We start from the raw sequence: 18,465 nt of genomic DNA, 5'->3' as shown, positions 1-18,465 counted from the left end.
ATGATTGAGCAGGTCCCATAATAACCATCTAGTTATTAATAGCTCTTAAATCTTGCAATAATCTCCATTTGCCAGATTTCTTTTTAATAACAAAAATGGGAGTATTATGGGGAGATTCAGAAGGTTGTATATGTCCCTCCACTAATTGTTAACTGACCAGGTCATGGGCTGCTTGTATCTTTTCTTTAGTCAGGGGCCACTGAGGAACCCATACTGGTCTTTCTGATTTCCAAGTAATTTTTCTTGTCTCAGTGACCCCTTCTGAAAACCCAATATTGGTGCCGCTATACCTTGACCTTGTTCTTCTAATCCTTTTCCTTTCCTAAAACCTTGTCCAGCCATAATAGTGGGTGCATTTGGATTGATATGTGGAATGTTATTTGTTAATGCTAATCCCAACTGACCTAGAACATCTCGTCCCCATAAATTTATAGGAAGATGATCCAATACATATGGCTGTATAGTTCCTTCACATCCTTCAGGATCCTTCCAATCTAATACCATCACACTTCTATGGGTATTAGTCGCCACTCCTAGGCCTCAAAGCATTTGAGTGGCTTGTTGTAATGGCCAATGCTCTGGCCATTCCTAGCAAGAGATGATACTAAGATCTGCACCTGTGTCCAGTAGCCCATTGAAATCCTTGCCTTGAATAGTTAATTTTAGCATGGGGCGAGAATCTTAATTTAAAGAAAGCATAGCCCAATCTATACCTGTGGAGCCAAATCGTTTGGAACCACTTTCTACAGAATAACTAGAAAATTTGTCATGTAAACTGGGTAGTATTTATAAATGTGCAATCCTATATTCTGGTGAAATTAGTGAGATACCCCTTAGAAAACTAGCTATAATTTTTATCTCTCCTTCATAATTGAGATCAATTACCCCAGGACTTATCATAAGTCCTTTTAGAGTAGAAGAACTGCATCCTAATAATAAACCTACTGTTCCTTTGGGAAGAGGTCCTTTTACCCCTGTGGGAATTACTTGAACTCCCATCTCTGGAGTTAGTACTGCTCTGGTGGAGGCGCAGATGTCCAATCCTGTGCTCCCTCTGGTTTGTCTGATAAGGGAGTTAACGGATAATGTGTCCTGGGCACTACCCTGATGGTGTTGCTGGGTTCCTTCAATGCCTTGTATATTTGTGGTTGTGGGCCCTGGGGCATTGGGCCCCCTTGTCCATTTTTTGGCAATGGAGTACCCTCTACAGTAGCCCAAGAATGGCTTTCATTAGCCCAATGTTTTCCTCTACAACATCGTGGTCAAACACCTGGTATTCTTCTTTTTTGATCATACCCAGTTCTGTTACTTGTTTTAAACCCTCCTCCTATGAGGCAATTCCTTCTAAAATGTCCTGTTTGACCACAATTATAACATGTTTTTTCCTGGCACCTAAAGCCTATTGTACTGCAGCTGCCAAGACTTGCCCCTGCATCACTGGTTCATAAATATCTCTGCATAACTTTATATATGCATTTAAGTCTTTATATTTCCAAGGTCTAATAGCCTTGCTACACCATCTATTGGCTAGTTCATAGGCTAGTTGTTTTATAAATGGCATTGCTTGTTCTACATCCTCAAAGACTCTGCATGCTGTTTGTATAAGTCTATCCACAAACTCCGTGTAAGGTTCATTAGCTCCTTGTATAACCTTAGATAATTGACCTTGCAAATCTCCTTGTCCTTGTAAAGTCTTCCATGCCTTAACTGCAGCTGAAGCGATTTGTAAGTATATGGCAGGATCATATCCTGCTTGTTGCTGCTGACCCTCATGAGGATCCTCTCTTAGCAACATTTCTAGATTTTTCTGAGGATAACTGGCTGCTGCATTTCTCCTGGCAGTCTCCACACAGATCTCCTGATTAGCAACCTTCCACAACACATATTGTCCTCCACTTAGCACAGCTTTGCACATGCTAGCCCAATCTATTGGTGTTAAGTTTAAATTTGAAATGGATTCAACCATGCTTACAGTAAAAGGGGCTTGAGGATCACAGGCTGCTACAGCTTCTTTCAACTCTTTTACAGTTTTGAAATCCAAAACCTGGTGATATCGCTGCCCTCTCCCATTCTCAAATACAGGGCTTGCTAATCTTTGAGGTCCTGTATCAGGATCCCATCTATCAACTATGGGGGTTGGGGGCCACCCAGCATATGTTGTCTCCGTATACATAGGTGGAGCTGTTGGTTGAATACTTACGCCCTCTGGTGATAGAAAGGGGTAAGTAGCAGCCTCCTGTTGTAACTTCTACCCTGATAGTCTTTCCTCCTCTAAACATTCGGTGTTAGTAGCAGCCTCCTCTAAACTTTCTTCCCCTTTCTGACTAGCTCGAGAGATTTCCTTTTTTACTATATCTAAGATATCTTCTTTACTTAACACCCTTTCGATTTGGTCTTACAAACTTCTGATCCCATATTTCCGTAACAAAGATAACACAACCCACTGATAACAAAACAAACCAAAACAAACAAACAAAAAGGAACAAAAATAAATTGTATCAATTTTTCTATTTTCTTGAAATGTCCATCCGTCCTCTTGCACTATCTGTTCTTCCATGGTGCCATCCCCACCCTGACGGGGCGCGTGAAACGATGGATGATACCACGGCATCCCGAGGCTCGCTGATGGGGCATGCATCCCCCAGGGTGTGGCCACATGCACACCTTCCTCAGGGGCAAACAGCTTTTCTCCCGTCCTATTTATTTCTCGGGACAGGCAGCTTAAAAATGAAATGAAATGAAAAGAAACAAGAACACACTGTTTCTTGAAATGGTCACCCATCCTCTCAGGGGCAAGCAATTTACCATGTCACTTACTCTGAAGCATTCTGTAGCTCCCCATATGGGCCACCAAATGCCGCAGTCTGGCTGGGCCAAATAACCGGGAGGTGACAAGCAACTTGAAGGTTGAAGCAGGAACTGCTTTATTGCAGGAAAACTCAGTGGGAACTGAGCGGGCAATCAAGGTACAGAGAGCCGCTTTATTGCGAGACAGCAGAGGTATATATACCTAACTGATTACACACAGCTTGATTCAATTAGCATCATCTAGATACAGCAATCAGCCAATAAGGAATCTCCACCATCTTAATGGCTCAGTGGCATTGGCTCATAAACCACTCCTCCTGGCAAACTGCCAGGCGCCATCTTAACTTGGTTGTGGCCCTCAACAGGGTGGGGTTCAGGCCTGGGCCCTAGCTACTATATGACTGAGGCAGGTGAATTGCATTTTAGAGGTCACTCTGGGCAGTTTGTAAGACTCCCTCTCAAAATATGGAATACTCAGTGCTTGGGATGTAATGCAGGGGTAGAGCTCTTGCCTACCTCACATGATGCCCCGAGTCAGTCCCCATGAACATCACAACAAAAATAAACACACACCCATCATGTTGAATACCTATGTTCCTTCTGTGCTGTGCATCTATGAAACACAGGTATCAAACAACCCCTATCACAGATAAAAATGGGAGAATTTAGCTAAGGTGCCCATTAGCACAGAAGGATCTCCAGGATTGGCACCTTGGAATGGACCATGTCTGAATGCCTTTCTCCATCTTGGTCCTTCGCATTTTTTTCCTATGCTTTTCCCTTTTACTTTGTTCTCTCTTCAATGTTCTGCTTTGGCAACAAATTTAATAAAAGTGGAGGAAATGGTGGAATTGCCTTCAGTTGCAAATAGCAGCTATGAGCAGCTTGGAGTGCTTGAGGGATCCACATTCCTTCAGGCCTGACAAGAATACCCATAGGATGGGGTGCTCCACTCTAGCAAGACATCAATGGAACCACATGCTCAGCACTTGTGGTTAACATTGCCAAACCACCCTGCTACCTGATGACGATGCTCACATGTCTCCACTACATTGACAGCTTCAATGCACCATGTTCTAAATGCAAACTGGGAACAACATCTTCACTTCTGTAATAGATAAAAACTGACCCACTGCTCCCTCCATCTCTGGGAGAATCAATGGAAGTTTTCACTGAGCTGTGATTCATTGTTTCCTATGGAAGATGGGAACCAAGTGCAGCTCTGCCACTTGGTGGGGTGATGACCTTCAGTAAGATTCCATTTCCTTTTTACATTACTATGATATTGGTGCATGATGATCACAGGAAGAGATGAGTTCGTGGTGGCACACATCATGCACACAGCGTAATCATGTCTGTTTCACTGCTGGACACACCCTGCCCCTTCCCCTTCCCTCCTTCATCCCTCCCCTGGTTCATTTTTAAGACTTCAATGTCTCGTCTATTTCCTTTTTACTTTCCAGCTTCTGCATATGAGATAAAATGTACAGTCATTGACCTTCTGAGTCTTACTTATCTCACATAACAAGATGCTCTCCACTTGAATTCACTTGTCTGCAAATGACATAATTTTGTAATTTTTTATGGCTGAATAAAGCTTCCTGGTATATATATATATGCCACATTTTGTATTCACTCATCATTTGACACGTTGTTTCCCTTAACTTGGTTAAGTGTCACTGGCATAACCAGGGGGTGCATGTACTGCTCTTTACTAGGCTGACTGGAATTCTTTTGAGTAAATACCAGGATGTGACAGAGCTGGGGCACGTGGTGGCCCCATTCCTAACTTTGAATAATCTCCATTACTAGCTCCATAGTGGTTGTGCTGATTGATAATTCCATCAACAGTGCAAAGGTGCTCCTTTCTCCCGGGCCCTCACTGAATTTATTATTAGTCTTCATTCTTGATATCTAATTAGAGTGAGATAAAATCTATTTGCAGTTTTGATTTACATTTCCCTGATTTCCTAGGTTTGAACATTGTTTGATACATTGGTTGACTATCTGCATTTCTTTTTTTGGAAGATGTCTGTTTAGTTCATTTACCCAATTATTGCCTGGTGTATTCAGGTTTTTGGAGATTGGTTTCTTTGAGTTCTTTCTACATTCTGTCAGAAGGGTAGCTGAAGAATATTCTCTCCCATTCTTTAGCATCTTTCTTCACATACTTGCTTCTTTGGCTGTGCAGAACTCTTTCAATTTGATGTCTTTCCATTTGCTAATTATTTGTTTCATTTCATACATTTCAGGAGTCTTTGGAGGAAGCCTGTGACTCTATGTTGGAGACTTGACCCTCTGATTTTCATAGCAGTTATAAAGTTTCTGGTCTTACTCTAGGTCTTTGGCCCACTGCTTCAGAGGAACAATGTGTAAGTGTCACCATTCCTGACACATGAGCCCACTCCCCAATAGCAACCATTTTACCAAAAGACATGAACAGACACTTCTGAGAGTAGCAAATACAAGTGGACAACAGATAGATATGTGTGTGTGTGTGTGTGTGTGTGTGTGTATAAATTTCAACGTCCCTAGCAATCACAGAAATGAAAATCAAAACTACATTGAAATGTCATCTCATTCCACTCAGAATATCAACCATGAAGAACACAAAGAATAAATGCTTGGGAGGTTGTAGGGGAAAGGGCACACTCACACATGGTGGGTAGAACTGCAAATTAGAACAATCACTCAGGAAAGAACTATGGAGATTACCCCAAAGACTAGGAATGGAATTCCCATATGACCCAGCAATCCCACTCCTTCGCAATATACCAAGTCAGAATATTGTAGTGTCACACCTGCATCAGTGTATGAAACAGCATAACTCACATGAACCAAGTTTTGGGAAATAACCAAGATGAGTGGATTAAGAAAATGTGGTGTGTGTGTGTGTGTATATATATATGTGCAGTGGAATAATACTAAGTCATAATGAAGAATGAACTTATCGTATTTTTTGGTAAACAGATGGAACTGAAGAACATCATGATGAGTAAAATAAGCCAGCTCAGAAAGTGAAGGTTTAATGTCTTTGTTCATATGTGGAAGCTGGAGCAATGTAAGAGGGAAAACTGGGGGGTGGGACTCTGATATCATAAAGTTAGAGAGAGGGAAGATGAGTGTAGAATAAGGAGGCAGAGTGGGTGGGGAGAAGAATGGGAAAGGTGAGAAAATGGAGAGTGGAATGGACAAAATCATGCAGTGGGCATTATAAATACAGCAAATGTGCTCCACCTTAATGCATTCTATAAAGCATAAGTACATAAATACTAGCGGATAGAGGAGGGAAAAGTGGGGGAGGAACATCACAGCCACTGGGGACGGAAGTGGAGCAAATGACATCCCATGTGTATATGATTGTGTCAAAATGAAGCCAATGATTATGTGTCACCACAGTGCACCACTAAATCATCAGAAAGCTCACGATTTTACTCTGTCACCTGGGTGGTGTCCACACTTCCTCATTCAACTCATGGGATTGGTGGGACAGTGCAACTGGCGACACCTATTAAGTGTGCACAGTGCTTTAGACACATGTCACCACTCCATAACTACTGAGCACTCACAGGGTCACGTGATTGCCATAACTCTCTAGAATTACTTGGCAATACTAGTCATGAAACAAAACTCAGGAAAGAGTTTCCCCTTTTATAAAAGGTAGCTCTTTGGTCTTGATGTGCACAGTGTTCTGTCTGTCCAGAGCACATGTACCCCTGCAACTTTGCCTGATTCAGTTCCTCTCTGCCTTCAGCCAGACCAATACCCATGCCACGAATCTTGGTCATTCTCCCCAGGATGCACACAGCAGTCTGTGGCCACATAGATCTAGATTCAGTGTCCACAGCTCCTAGTTGAACACACAAGTGCTCAGTCTATTGATTCTGCCAGGAATCAGCAGAAAAAGTGGAAAGTGTTTTTGTTCCTGATCATCAACATCGACATGAAACCCCGTAGCCTTCAATGTGGGGTTTACATCATTGATCAGCTGGTTTTCCTTGTAGCTGACAGAAGCCCATAGGAACTGACAAAAATGTAGGTGCATCTTTCAGCATTCCTGGAATCAGTAGGTGGCTATTTATGGGACCCCTGGATGGGCGTGTTGCTTGAATATGTGGAGCTGTTGGTCCCTGAGTCCCCTAGGCACTGAGAGTGCTCGACCAAGGATGAAACAGAGCTTCCATGGATCTTTGATGTGGTAGATATGAAGATGCTCTCATCTCAGTCCCTAAATCCTGACACCATGCAACCCACTCCCACAGGTTAATCAGGAGGAAAGGGAGGACTGGACCCTGGAGTCAGTGACAGTCCACCCCTCTGTCTGCTGACTCTGAAGCAGGTTCTTGTCCTTTAGAGTCAAGGGTCTTCCATCCACAGATCCACAAAGTCCTTCCAGGCCATTATTATTTCACTGTATCTATTGATTTCATGTAAGATTTCTATTTTGAAAACTCTTCCAAACACATACAAACAACAAAAAAGGCTTTCTTCAGGCCCCACACATTCCTCAGTGGGTTATTTTGCAGCACTTGCTATGGGGTCCCAGCCAGGAACTCATGCTCACATCCTGATCTTGTTCCCTGAATGAGTCTAAAATTGCTGAATGCAAAGAAATTTTGATCACCAGTCACAATTTTGCTTAATCACCCAGTTAATTTGATAACCAGAAAAGTTAATGATTCTTTTGACTTTACTTCAAAGTCCAGTCTCCCAGTACCTCCCCCAACATCCAGTGGTGGCTACAGCAGGAACCCCTGCACCTCGCACAGAGAGCTCACCACCATGACAGATGGCTACTTGTGGTTTGAAGGGTTACCTTTCCCTCTGCTTAATTATAGCTATGAAGTTTTGAAAGAAGCGTGTGCTCAGTTTGTGATAAAGGATGAAGACACAGTATTGGTGACCTACCCCAAATCAGGTAAGGAAACAGGACAGGGACCATCATGGGAAAGGCGGTGGCTGCGTTCCTCTCTTGCTCAGCAGATGGATGGCCTGCCCTCTCCATGCCAGGGACCCCTGCTTTGGGGAAGAAGGGGCAGTGCCCCAGGCCACTTGCATCCAGACTAGGACAGAGTGACTAAGTGCTCAGCAGGGTCATTTGAGGTATGAGAGGGAGATATAGGAGTGAATTATAAGCAGATTTGAGTATTTTTGTGGTGGCACGGGAGAAGGGGGTGGAAAAGGGTGACCTGTGAAGACCTACTGGTGAAATACCAGCTGAATAGGAATGAAAAGTCGGAATGGAGGTCATGTGGTGGAGGGGTACTGTAGAGCAGGAGGGTCAGCATGGACAGAGCCTGGGAATCAGAAATATCCTGGAAAATTCAAGGGACTGAAAGGACAGGTGTCATGCACCTACAGGAGAGGGGCTGGGGGCAGGAGCACTGCAAACTGGGCAAGGACTGGGGCCAATGGCCTTTGAAGTGACACAAGGTTGGAAAGTCAAGAAAAGTTGGGACATATTAGAAAGATCTCAGCCAAGAGCCAAGAATTGGAAGCATCCAAAAATTCACTGGTAGTTTAACAAATAAACAAAATGTGGCGAGTTGGTACAACGGAGTAAGATTTAGCCTTAACCAAGACGACAGGCTGACTCCTCCTACAATATAGGTCAATACTGGGCCTCATGCTAAGTGCAGTCTGATGGGCACAAAGGACAAATAGTATAGGAATCCATGGGGCAAAGTGTAGTCAAGTTCACAGAAACAGAGAGTTCCGTGGTGGGTTCCAGGTCCTGAAAGATGGAATTAGTAGGGAAATGTTGTTAATGAGCAGAGACTTTCAGTTTTTCAAGACAAAAAGCTTCTGGACATCGGCTGAGCAACAGCAGGAGCATGCTGAACACTGCTCAGCACCACCCCATGGCATGCTTAAAATGGGCAGATGGTAAAGTGCATGTTATGTATTTTATCATACGTTTTGTTCACAAGCCAGATGAAGTGAGTGACCATCACTTTTCCTCCCTTCTCTAGGAACCCACTGGTTGGTTGAAATTCTTTCCTTGATTCATTCCAATGGTGATACCAAGTGGATTCGATCTGTGCCCATCTGGGAACGCTCACCCTGGTTAGAGACATATCGGGGTTACAAACGTATAAATAAGAGAGAAGGCCCACGGCTCATGTCCTCTCACCTCCCCTTCCATCTCTTCCCCAAGTCTCTATTCACTTCCAAGGCCAAGGTCAGTGCCTAATGTTCAGCCCCTGCTTTCCCCTTCCATGTGCCTAGGTTAACCCTGCAGATCTGCTGGGGTGAGTGCTCACTGGGTAGATTGGTGACACTGCCATTCCCAGATATTATTTAGGTTCATGTGGCCACAACCAGACCACACTTGCGTGCAAGGATGTGGACCATTCTGCAGATTAGCATCACCTGAATTCAGGGATAATATGACTGGCTAAAGTCAGAATCTTAGAAAACCACATTCCATGTGTAACCAGAATTATAACTACATCTACACTAGAGTGTCCCAGCATACACCTCTTACAGATGTCCGTCAATTCTCACTCAATCACAGCCTCCTGCTGGGTACAAGGAAGCACCCAAGTCAGTGTTGCCTGTATTTGGGGAGCAGAGCCTGCATACCTTGATGAATGCTCATATCCAGGGGACTGGTAGGAGTTGTGGCTAGCTAGGTAATGACGCCTGCCCTCTGCACGTCACTGTGCTGTGTGATCAGCAGCCTCTCCAGCCTCCCCATGGCTGATGGGTGATCAGTACAGATCATGGATATCCAAGATCTAACAAATTAAGAATTGTAATGCATTCTGCTGTTATATGTAAATTAAAATAATAATAATATGTATATTTGGTGAATGAACGCTATGACTAATTTATTAAACAAACCCATCATGTTTAATAAAGATTAAGGAAGAACTACCCAGGGAAAGATCAAGATCAAGGTGGGAAATGACTGACTGAGACTTTTCATTTTCTCATTTTCCCTAATTTAAGGTGATATATATCATGAGAAATCCCAAAGATGTTCTTGTGTCAGGTTATTATCATTGGAATGTGACAAAATTATTTAAGAAATCAGAGTCACTGGAACAGTATTTTCAATGGTTCATGGAAGGAAATGGTGAGTGTTCTTCACATATAGGTCTCTGTCCTCTACTCCACTGGTCTTTCTCTTGTTTTGTGGTTTACCTATTTTCTTCTTCTTCTGTACACTTTTCACATATGAGAGAAAGCAGACAACCATTGACTCTGTGAGTCTGGCTTATTTCAATCAGCATGCTGGTCTCCAGTTCCATCCATTTTCCTCAAAATGACATAATTTAGTCCTTCTTTATGACGGAGTAAAATCCATTATGTGTACGAACCATATTCTCTGTATCCATTCGTCAGTCAGTGGACACCAAGGTTGGTCCCAGAGCTCAGCTGCTGGGAGTTGAACTGCTATCCACCTGGGGGCATGTGTTGCTATAGTGTGCTGACTTTGTTTTGATGAATCCCAAGGAGCTCTATGATTAGGGCACATGCTGGCTCCATTCCTAGTCTTTTGAGGAAACTTCAGACTGATTTCCATGGTGTTGTACTAGTCTCCAATCCCAATATTGTGTAAGTGCTCATTTTCACTCAATCCCTGCCAGTGTTTATTCCTATTTGTGTTCTTGATGATTGCCATTGTAACTGGAGTGAGACACGATCTCCATGTAGTTTCTATTTGCTTTTCTCTGGTTGTGAAAGACGTTGAAATTTTTTTCATAAAATTGTTGGCCATTGTATTTCTTCTTTTGATAAATGATTGTGATTTGCCATCAGTTGATTTGGTTATTTGGTTTTTGGTGTTAAGATTTCTGTTCTTATTCCAATCAATAAATGGTCTAAGAAACGGAGCAGGCACTTGTCAGAAGAAGATATACAATCAATCAACAAATACCTATAAAAATGTTCAACATCTCCATTAACAGAGAAATGCAAATTAAAACTACCCTAAGATTTCATCTCACTCCAGTCATAATGGCAAATTTCAAAAATACAAGCAACAAGATGTGTGGTAAGGATGTGGTTAGGGGATAAGGCACACTCATACATTGCTGGTGGCAGTACCACTCTGGACAGCAGTATGGAGATTTCTTAGAAGACATAGAATGGAACCACGTTTGACCCAGCTATTCCACTCCTTGGTCTTTACCCAAAGGACTTAAAATCAGCAGACAATATTGACACAGCCACACCAGTATTTATACCAGCTCAATTCACAATAGCTAAACTTGGAAGCAACCTAGATGCCCTTCAATAGATGAATGGATAAAGAAGCTGTGACACTTATAAACAATGGACTATTACTCAGAATTAAGAGAAAATAAAATTACAGCATTTGCAGGTAAATGGATGGAGGTTTAGAATATCATGCTATGCAAAGTAAGCCAATCCTAAAAACAAAGGCCAAATATTCTCTTTGATAAGTGGACCCTGAACCAAAAGGGACAAGGGCAGTTTTCAAGGGAAGAAGAGAGGAAATTTGATTGAGCAAAGCAGAAGAAGAGATATGGGGGCAGGAAAGACAGTGGATTGAGATGGACATCATTACTCTAAGTCTATGTGTGAGTGCGACTCCCTCCACATCATGCAATCCAGGGAAATGAAAAGTTGTGTTCCGTTTGTGTACAATGAATCAAAATGCATTCTACTGTATGTATAACTAATTAGAATAAATAAATAATAATAATGACCTTATTTTGAGTTCTTTTTACCATCTGAATGTTAATCTTCTCAGAAAATTAGCTGGAAAAGGTTTTGCTCCCTTCTGTTAGCCCTCTCTCTCTCTGTCCAGTCTCTGCTGAGTATAACCTTTTTCTTTAAAATTAATTACACATGACAGTACAATACCTGACATGTCATACATTTAAATCAGATGGGATATGACTTCTCATTTTTCTGAGTATACAGGTTGCAGAAACACAGTGGTTCTGCATTGTGGAAGCTTTTAACTTGAGCCTCTCCATTTATCAACTCCTGGTTTTCTTTCCTGAACAGTAGGAGTCTTATACCAGTAATGCTTGCACCTACACGTCAGAGGATAGTCAGTATGATTTCAATTAGTAGTTGCAGTGTTTATGGTCTACTTCCTGTTTTTGATCCACTTGGAGTTGATTTTTCTGCAGGATTTACCTTCCTCCTTCAAACCATATATATTCAGTTTTCCAAGCACAATTTATTAAATAGGCATTGTTTTCTTCAACATTTGCTTTTGGTGCCTTTCTTGAGGATCATTTGACTCCATCTGTGTGGATCTGTCTCTGAGTCTTCTCTTCTAATCTACTGATCTAAGTGAACGTATTGATATTAGCACACTTTTTTGTTACTATATCTCTTCAGTATGATTTGAGACTGGATCGAATTTAAAACATGATAGCTTCAGCATTATTATTATGATTATGATTATTATTATTATTTGGCACTGGGGTTTAGACCCTTGTTTCTGCAGGTGCTAGTCAAGTGCTCTACGAATGAGCTACATCCCCAAACCTTTTCATACTTTATCTATAGAGAGGGCCTCCCTAAGTTGCTGAGGCTGGCTTTGAACTCTCAATCCTCCTACCTCAGCCTCCTGAGTATCTGGGATACAGGTTTGCACCATCACATTCCTCTACCTGGGGATTTGTAGCAATCTTTGTGAAAGGAATTGCATTCTTGAATTTTTCCTCAGCAGATTCATTCTCGTGATGAAGAAAAGTGCTTGTTTTTTGCATGTTGATTTTGTATGTTGCTATTTTCCTCAATTGATCAGTTCTAGGAGTTTTGGGGGAAAGGTTCTTGGGTGTTCACAGCAGAGCCTCCTATCACCTGCAAACAGTGATCACGCAACTTCTTTCTTTCCCACTGGTGAGGTTTTGATTCCCTTCTCTGCCAACACCTCTGGCTCAAGTCTATAGAGCTCTATTGAAAGGCAGTGGTGAAAGTGGACATCCTTGTCTTGTTCCTGATGTTAGGAGAGATGCTTCCAGATTTTCCCCGATTAGCATGATGTTGGCTTGGGGATTGTCACATATAGCCCTCATGATGCTCAGCCAAATTCCTCTGTCAAGGCAAATTCTATTGATGTGGTGAAACTTATGGATTTGCCTGTGTTGACCAAGCTTACATCCCTGGATTGAAATCAACATCTCTTGATATATAATCCTAAAGTGTGAACACAGCATGTCCTGAGTATAATCTTAAGGCTGAATAGGATTTGCTGCTATTTTAATAAGCTGTTCTGTATCTGTGTTCAGCAGGAATATTGGTCTATTGTTTTCTTACTTGATCTGTGTTTCCCAGTTGGGTATCAGAATGCGACTAGTTTCATAGAATGAATTCAGGAAAGATCCCCCTCTCTATTTCATTACCTAGTTTGAGCAGCATTGATCAATAATATGTGAATCAAGCTGTCAGTGTGTTTAGAGTGACACGGATGGTGCAGCCCTGTTTTGGCAGTGTGTAACCTGCACCCCTGTGTCTGCCCCACAGTGCCCTATGGATCATGGTTTGAGCACATTCGTGGCTGGATGTCCATGAGAGACAGAGAGAACGTCCTGCTGCTGAGTTATGAAGAGCTGCAGAAGGTGAGCCCCCTCTCATAGTTGGCACCTACAGCACCCCAACATCCTCACTCTCCCCGAAGTCCCTGGACCTATGTGTCTCCCATTCATGTTCCCTGTCAAAGCATAGGCTGTGGAGTTCACTGAGAGGAGATGAGACTTTGGCCTCCATTTCCCTGCTTCTGTGATTCCTTCCCCAAACTCCAAGCTCTGTCCACGTATCTTCCAAACTTATAGCGTCTGGCGACATCTAAAGGGCCCTCCCACAAACTCTTGATCCTCCTGCCTCAGCCTCCCGAGTATCTGGGAAACAGGCAGGCACCATCAGACTCCTCCACCAGAGTGCCACGACTTATGCCACCCACTAGGGCTGCCAGGGTCTCTGCCTGCAGGACCTCCTCTGTTCCCAGAAACCTAGCCATCAGAAGGGGTGGGGCAGAAAGCACTAATCCCAGAGTTAGGTCCAACTTTCTGGCTTCCCCCTTGACTGACAAAGTGACATGAATGTGAGGTGCCACTTTGGGTGACTATTGTGAGGGGTCAGGGGCTGGAGTAACAGGCAGGGCCTGTGGATGAGCTCAGCCCTGGTGGGTGGGGGCAGGGTACAGCTGAGAACAGCAATGACTTCCAGTGATCTGAGACACAGGGTGGGACTGTGGAGAAGAGTAACTAAGTATATATTTCAAAATAGCAAATGACAGGATTTTGAATGTTCCCAACTAAATAAATACTGTCATCTGAGTTTGCAGATGTGCCACTTACACCGATTGAATCATCACACAATGAGCAGGTACTTAGTCTAACGCTATTTTTCTTCTGGTGCAGAGAAAACTGCCCATGAACGGCACAGAGATGCACAGGGCTCTGAGGGAGGCTCACAGGTCCAGATGGAACAGAAAGCTTTAAAATATTTAGAAGCTTTTTCAGAAGTGGTCAAAAATGAACAAAAAGTAAAGGAGTGAGCAGACCTTAGAAGACACTTCTCCTGTGGGTGTGTCTTGGGCACAGAGAAGGTGGCACAGGCTCAGGCATCTTTTTCCCCTGAAAAGGGACCCTGGTCCTCTTACTGCACCTGCTTCCTGTTCTGCTGTGTCCTCAGCATGAGGTCAGTCCTCAGGGAGGAGCCTTGGTGCCACCTTCAGCCACCTCAGCAGCAAGCTGCACACTCCCTGTGATCCTCCTCTCCAACCAACATCATGTTCTAACATCATTGCCACCGTGGGGTCTTCTTGTCACTCAGTGACTGGGGCTCGTGAAAACATCACTATAATAAAGGACTATGGTGCTGACAGGAGGTCTAGGTCTCCAAGGAAATCCTCTCTTCTCATAATGACCTGTTCCCTTGCTGTGATCTCCCAGGAAAACCCATCGATAACCATGGGGTCAAGTTAAGGAGATATTGTAAATCCCCGTGTGTTATTCAGTGCCAGTCAAGGGACGCAGGGTCACTTGGGGTGAGGATTAGCCTTTGGGGACTTTGTCTCCCTGCCTTATCTTAAAACCTCAGGTGTCTCCTTGGAAACCCCAGCCCCTGCCTTTGGGGTGTCCTGACTCAGCCTCCTGGGAAGCCCCTGTGATCTTCAGGTCACCACATACCTCACGCTCTCTGCTGGCCCTGTCTCTGTCTCCCTCCTCTGGCGTCCCCAGCAGGCTTCTCCCATCCTGATGTCATTCCCCTCCTCTTCCTCCCACAGCCCTCCTAACACCCCTTCCCATCCTCCAGGTCCTGCTCTCCTGCCCATTCATAGCTTCCCTCTTCATGTTCACATGTAGGACCCAAGAAGCACCATAGAGAGGATCTGTCAGTTCCTGGGAAAGAAGTTGACTCCAGAAGAACTGGACTCTGTCCTCAAGAACAGCTCCTTCCAAGTCATGAAACAAAACAAGATGTCCAATTATGAAATGGTGCCTGAAACTTTAATTACAAAGCCTTTCTTAATTACAAGAAAAGGTAAATGCCCTGGATTCAGAATGGGTTAGACTACGTGGGCATCTTGTGTTTGCCCCCGGCACTAAGAATGCAGGTGTTGGGACATTTCAACTTGAATCCTTCATGGCCCAGAGCCTCTCGTTTCCTTCAGGAAAGCTGTGTTCATGGGACTGGGGTGGGCTGCAGGTACCTGGAGAAGGTTGACTCAGTCTTGGGGAGGAGGGGGTTCTGGAGATGGTGGTGTCTGGGACACTCCACTGGTGACTTACCACAGAGCAGTGCCCTAAAGAGAGAGAGACACAAAGAAAGACACGATTGGAGAGAGTAGAGAGGAGGGCATTAGGTATGAGACATTGTAAGGCCTCCTTCTTGTGAGGAAAGATGAATTATGTCCCCACCTTTGGGTTCAGGCCTATTGAAAATGTCTTTTCCAAGTAGTGGCAGGACCTGTTTTGCAAAGTTCCTTCAGTTCACATGGATCTGAAACGGTGACTCATGGAATCAATATACTAAATGCTTCAAGGGATATTCAGGACGTCAGGATTCCTGCCACCTGGTGAGCCTGGAGCACAGAGCCATAAAACAGAGATGGGGATGGGACTCAGGGAAGAGCCCAGGCCTAGCAGAAGAAATCAGTAAAGATTGTTCTACTAATGAAGATAACTATGAGTCATGTGTGGTATTAGGACAGCCATGACATGTGACATAGGCTGCTACTTTATATTCATTTGAGTGTATTTTTTACATGCCTATCTTGCATTGGGTTAGCTACTATTATATTTTAATTAATTCATTAATTAGATCAGTCTGCTATGTGAAAATTAACATATATGACAAATAATGCTGTAATTACCTGAGTAAAAGATAAAAATTATGTTCAAATCTTTAGCATTCCACCACCACCACCCTGTCAGTGGGTAATCCCTCCAGGGAGTTTTTAAAATCCTTGTCTGTAAACCAGGGTATTATGCTAGTCTATTCCTCATTCTTTATCAGTCCTTTCAAAAAATATTTATTGAGCATGTATGGTGTAATTCCTTTAAGCAGTAATTCTTAGGAAATTTGTGAAAATGATTTCATACCGTAATATGTTAGAAATGCATACCTTATGCACATTCAAAAAGGAAGTATGCACAACGTATCATGTTTGATCATCACTATGAATGAAGATGGTGACATATGGTTCTGAGCTGAGAGCCCCACTGAGTCAATGCACTGGAGTAAACATCTGAGGGAGGCCAATGGACAGAGGAGAAGGTGTCTGCTGGGACAGACTCTGGGGTAAGGAGCAGGAAAGGTAAACGCCCTGAGGAGGGGGCAGCCTGGCATGTCTGAAGCTGAATCAGGAGACTGTGTCATGGAGCCGAGAGCAAATGGACAGTCCCAGGAATGGAGTCAACCAACAAGGACCCTACACCTAGAGCCTCAAAGCACCAGGGAACTTGGCTGAAGGAGACTGGACGTCCTGGGAGACTCTGAGCCACAAGATAATGGATCCACTGGGTTTGCAAGGGGTCAACATGGGTTCCTTGTGCAGAAGAACTGACCACAGGGAATGGCCAAAGCAGAGACAAGGTGTGACCTGCTCTCATCACCCAGGTCAGAAATTTTGTTAGCTTGGGACAAAGTGCTCAAAAAACAAGTGGTCAGACTTAGTTATAGTCCAGATGTTCTGGTTTATAGTCAGGATCGCTACCTGTGGATTCTGTGCAGGATGGTTTTGGAGAGCAGGGAGGTCAGGACACACTTTCCAGACAGGGAGAAGGGGAAATGGGCATGGTGGCCAGGCAGGAGAAGGCCTCACCAATGACCCAGAGGTCACTCTGCTGTCTACACAGAGCAGGGAGGAGGTCGCCATCTTAAGACCCATCCCTAGATCTGATCTGCGTCTACTTCATGTTTTCCAGGCATCTGTGGGGACTGGAAGAATCACCTCACAGTGGCCCAAGCTGAAGCCTTTGATAAAGTTTACCAGGAGAAGATGTTGGGTTTCCCCAAAGGGATGTTCCCATGGGAGTAACCTCTGACAGATCCAGGACCTTCCATGGACAATGTGATGGTTTTCCTGTCCTGGGACAGGCTCAGGACTGAAGGGTTCTTCACATAAAAACCACCTCTGTAAGAAAAGGAGGTGGGAGGATAGGATAACCTAAAGAAGCAATGAAATATAAGATAATCAAGGAGTAAAAGGAATTCTAGTTGTTTAGAGGAGGAGAATGCCGGGGGAGGGGCATGCGGGGAAGGGGGATCGGGAAGGGAAATAAACTTCCACACATGGGTGGGTTTCTCTACATGAACCCAACTCCAATGTGTACCTACAAAGCTCTGACAGAATTTAAAACCCATTTCTTCATTCTGAGCCTGTATTTTGCTTCTCTCATCACTTGTTTGTAAAAATGATTGGAATTTCCCTATTCACTTTGTCATCTCCTAGCATTTAAAAAATCATGTATAATTTTTAAACATACAGAATTCTATCAATGTAAGATGAATATCACTCAGAATTTTCTCTCTCATTTTTAAACCAAGAAATAAAATGTAGCAGCACTTAGGGTTCCTTTTCTTTACGTGCATCTCCAGATTGTGTTATGATGACAATCTGGAGGAGTGTAATTTCCAGACTAGCTTTATTTTCCTTCCTGGTGGTGTTTACATCATAAATAATAATTGCTCTGTCTGGGATTTTTAAAACTTACATCAATGGTGAAAAGAACAATATATTCTGAGCTCTCTTTTCTACTCACATTTACCACATAGTTTTATCTGAGAGCAAATGGGCAGTCCCAGCTGATGTGTAATGAGTGGTCAGGAATTGACTGAGAATTTGGACACAGTTTTCTGTTCTCCTATAAGTGACTCTGGGTATCTCCCTCACCAATTTCTGCATATTTAAAGCACCACTTGTCAAGAGTGACACAAACAAAGGTACGAGTTTTCCTAGGATACATTTAGAACTGAACTGGTCTGTTCACTCATTGGCCCCTAGTAGGTGTTATGAAATTTTTCTCCATAATCTTGTAATAAAGGTAAAGTCCAAATACACTCTACCTCTGACTGCTTTTAGTTCACAAAATTTGGAGGTCATGTAGCATAGCTATGTAGTATTAGTCTCCTGCACCTTACTCCTCAGTCTATACTCAAAGAACTTAGAATCCCCATAAGATAGTGACAAGTGAAATCAATGTTCAACCTCACTAT

At 43.3% G+C, this 18,465-nt stretch overlaps 1 protein-coding gene across 1 annotated transcript; it reads left to right on the top strand.

Annotated features, from left to right (window-relative positions):
- Window positions 1-7,519: 7,519 nt before the first annotated feature.
- On the top strand, window positions 7,520-18,309 carry LOC101964048 (sulfotransferase 2A1). The gene is made up of 6 exons (XM_021734105.3): window positions 7,520-7,726; window positions 8,781-8,989; window positions 9,763-9,889; window positions 13,267-13,361; window positions 15,111-15,288; window positions 17,175-18,309. Exons 1-6 carry the CDS (start codon window positions 7,591-7,593, stop codon window positions 17,285-17,287), a joined length of 858 nt encoding a protein of 285 aa, XP_021589780.3. The 5' UTR covers window positions 7,520-7,590; the 3' UTR covers window positions 17,288-18,309.
- The last annotated feature ends 156 nt before the right edge of the window (window positions 18,310-18,465 follow it).

The sequence above is a fragment of the Ictidomys tridecemlineatus genome, chromosome 15 (genome assembly GCF_052094955.1).
Source record: "Ictidomys tridecemlineatus isolate mIctTri1 chromosome 15, mIctTri1.hap1, whole genome shotgun sequence".
Lineage (NCBI taxonomy): Eukaryota > Metazoa > Chordata > Mammalia > Rodentia > Sciuridae > Ictidomys > Ictidomys tridecemlineatus.
The sequence above is the reverse complement of the archived record's forward strand: the minus strand, read 5'-3'. Positions and strand labels throughout refer to the sequence as shown.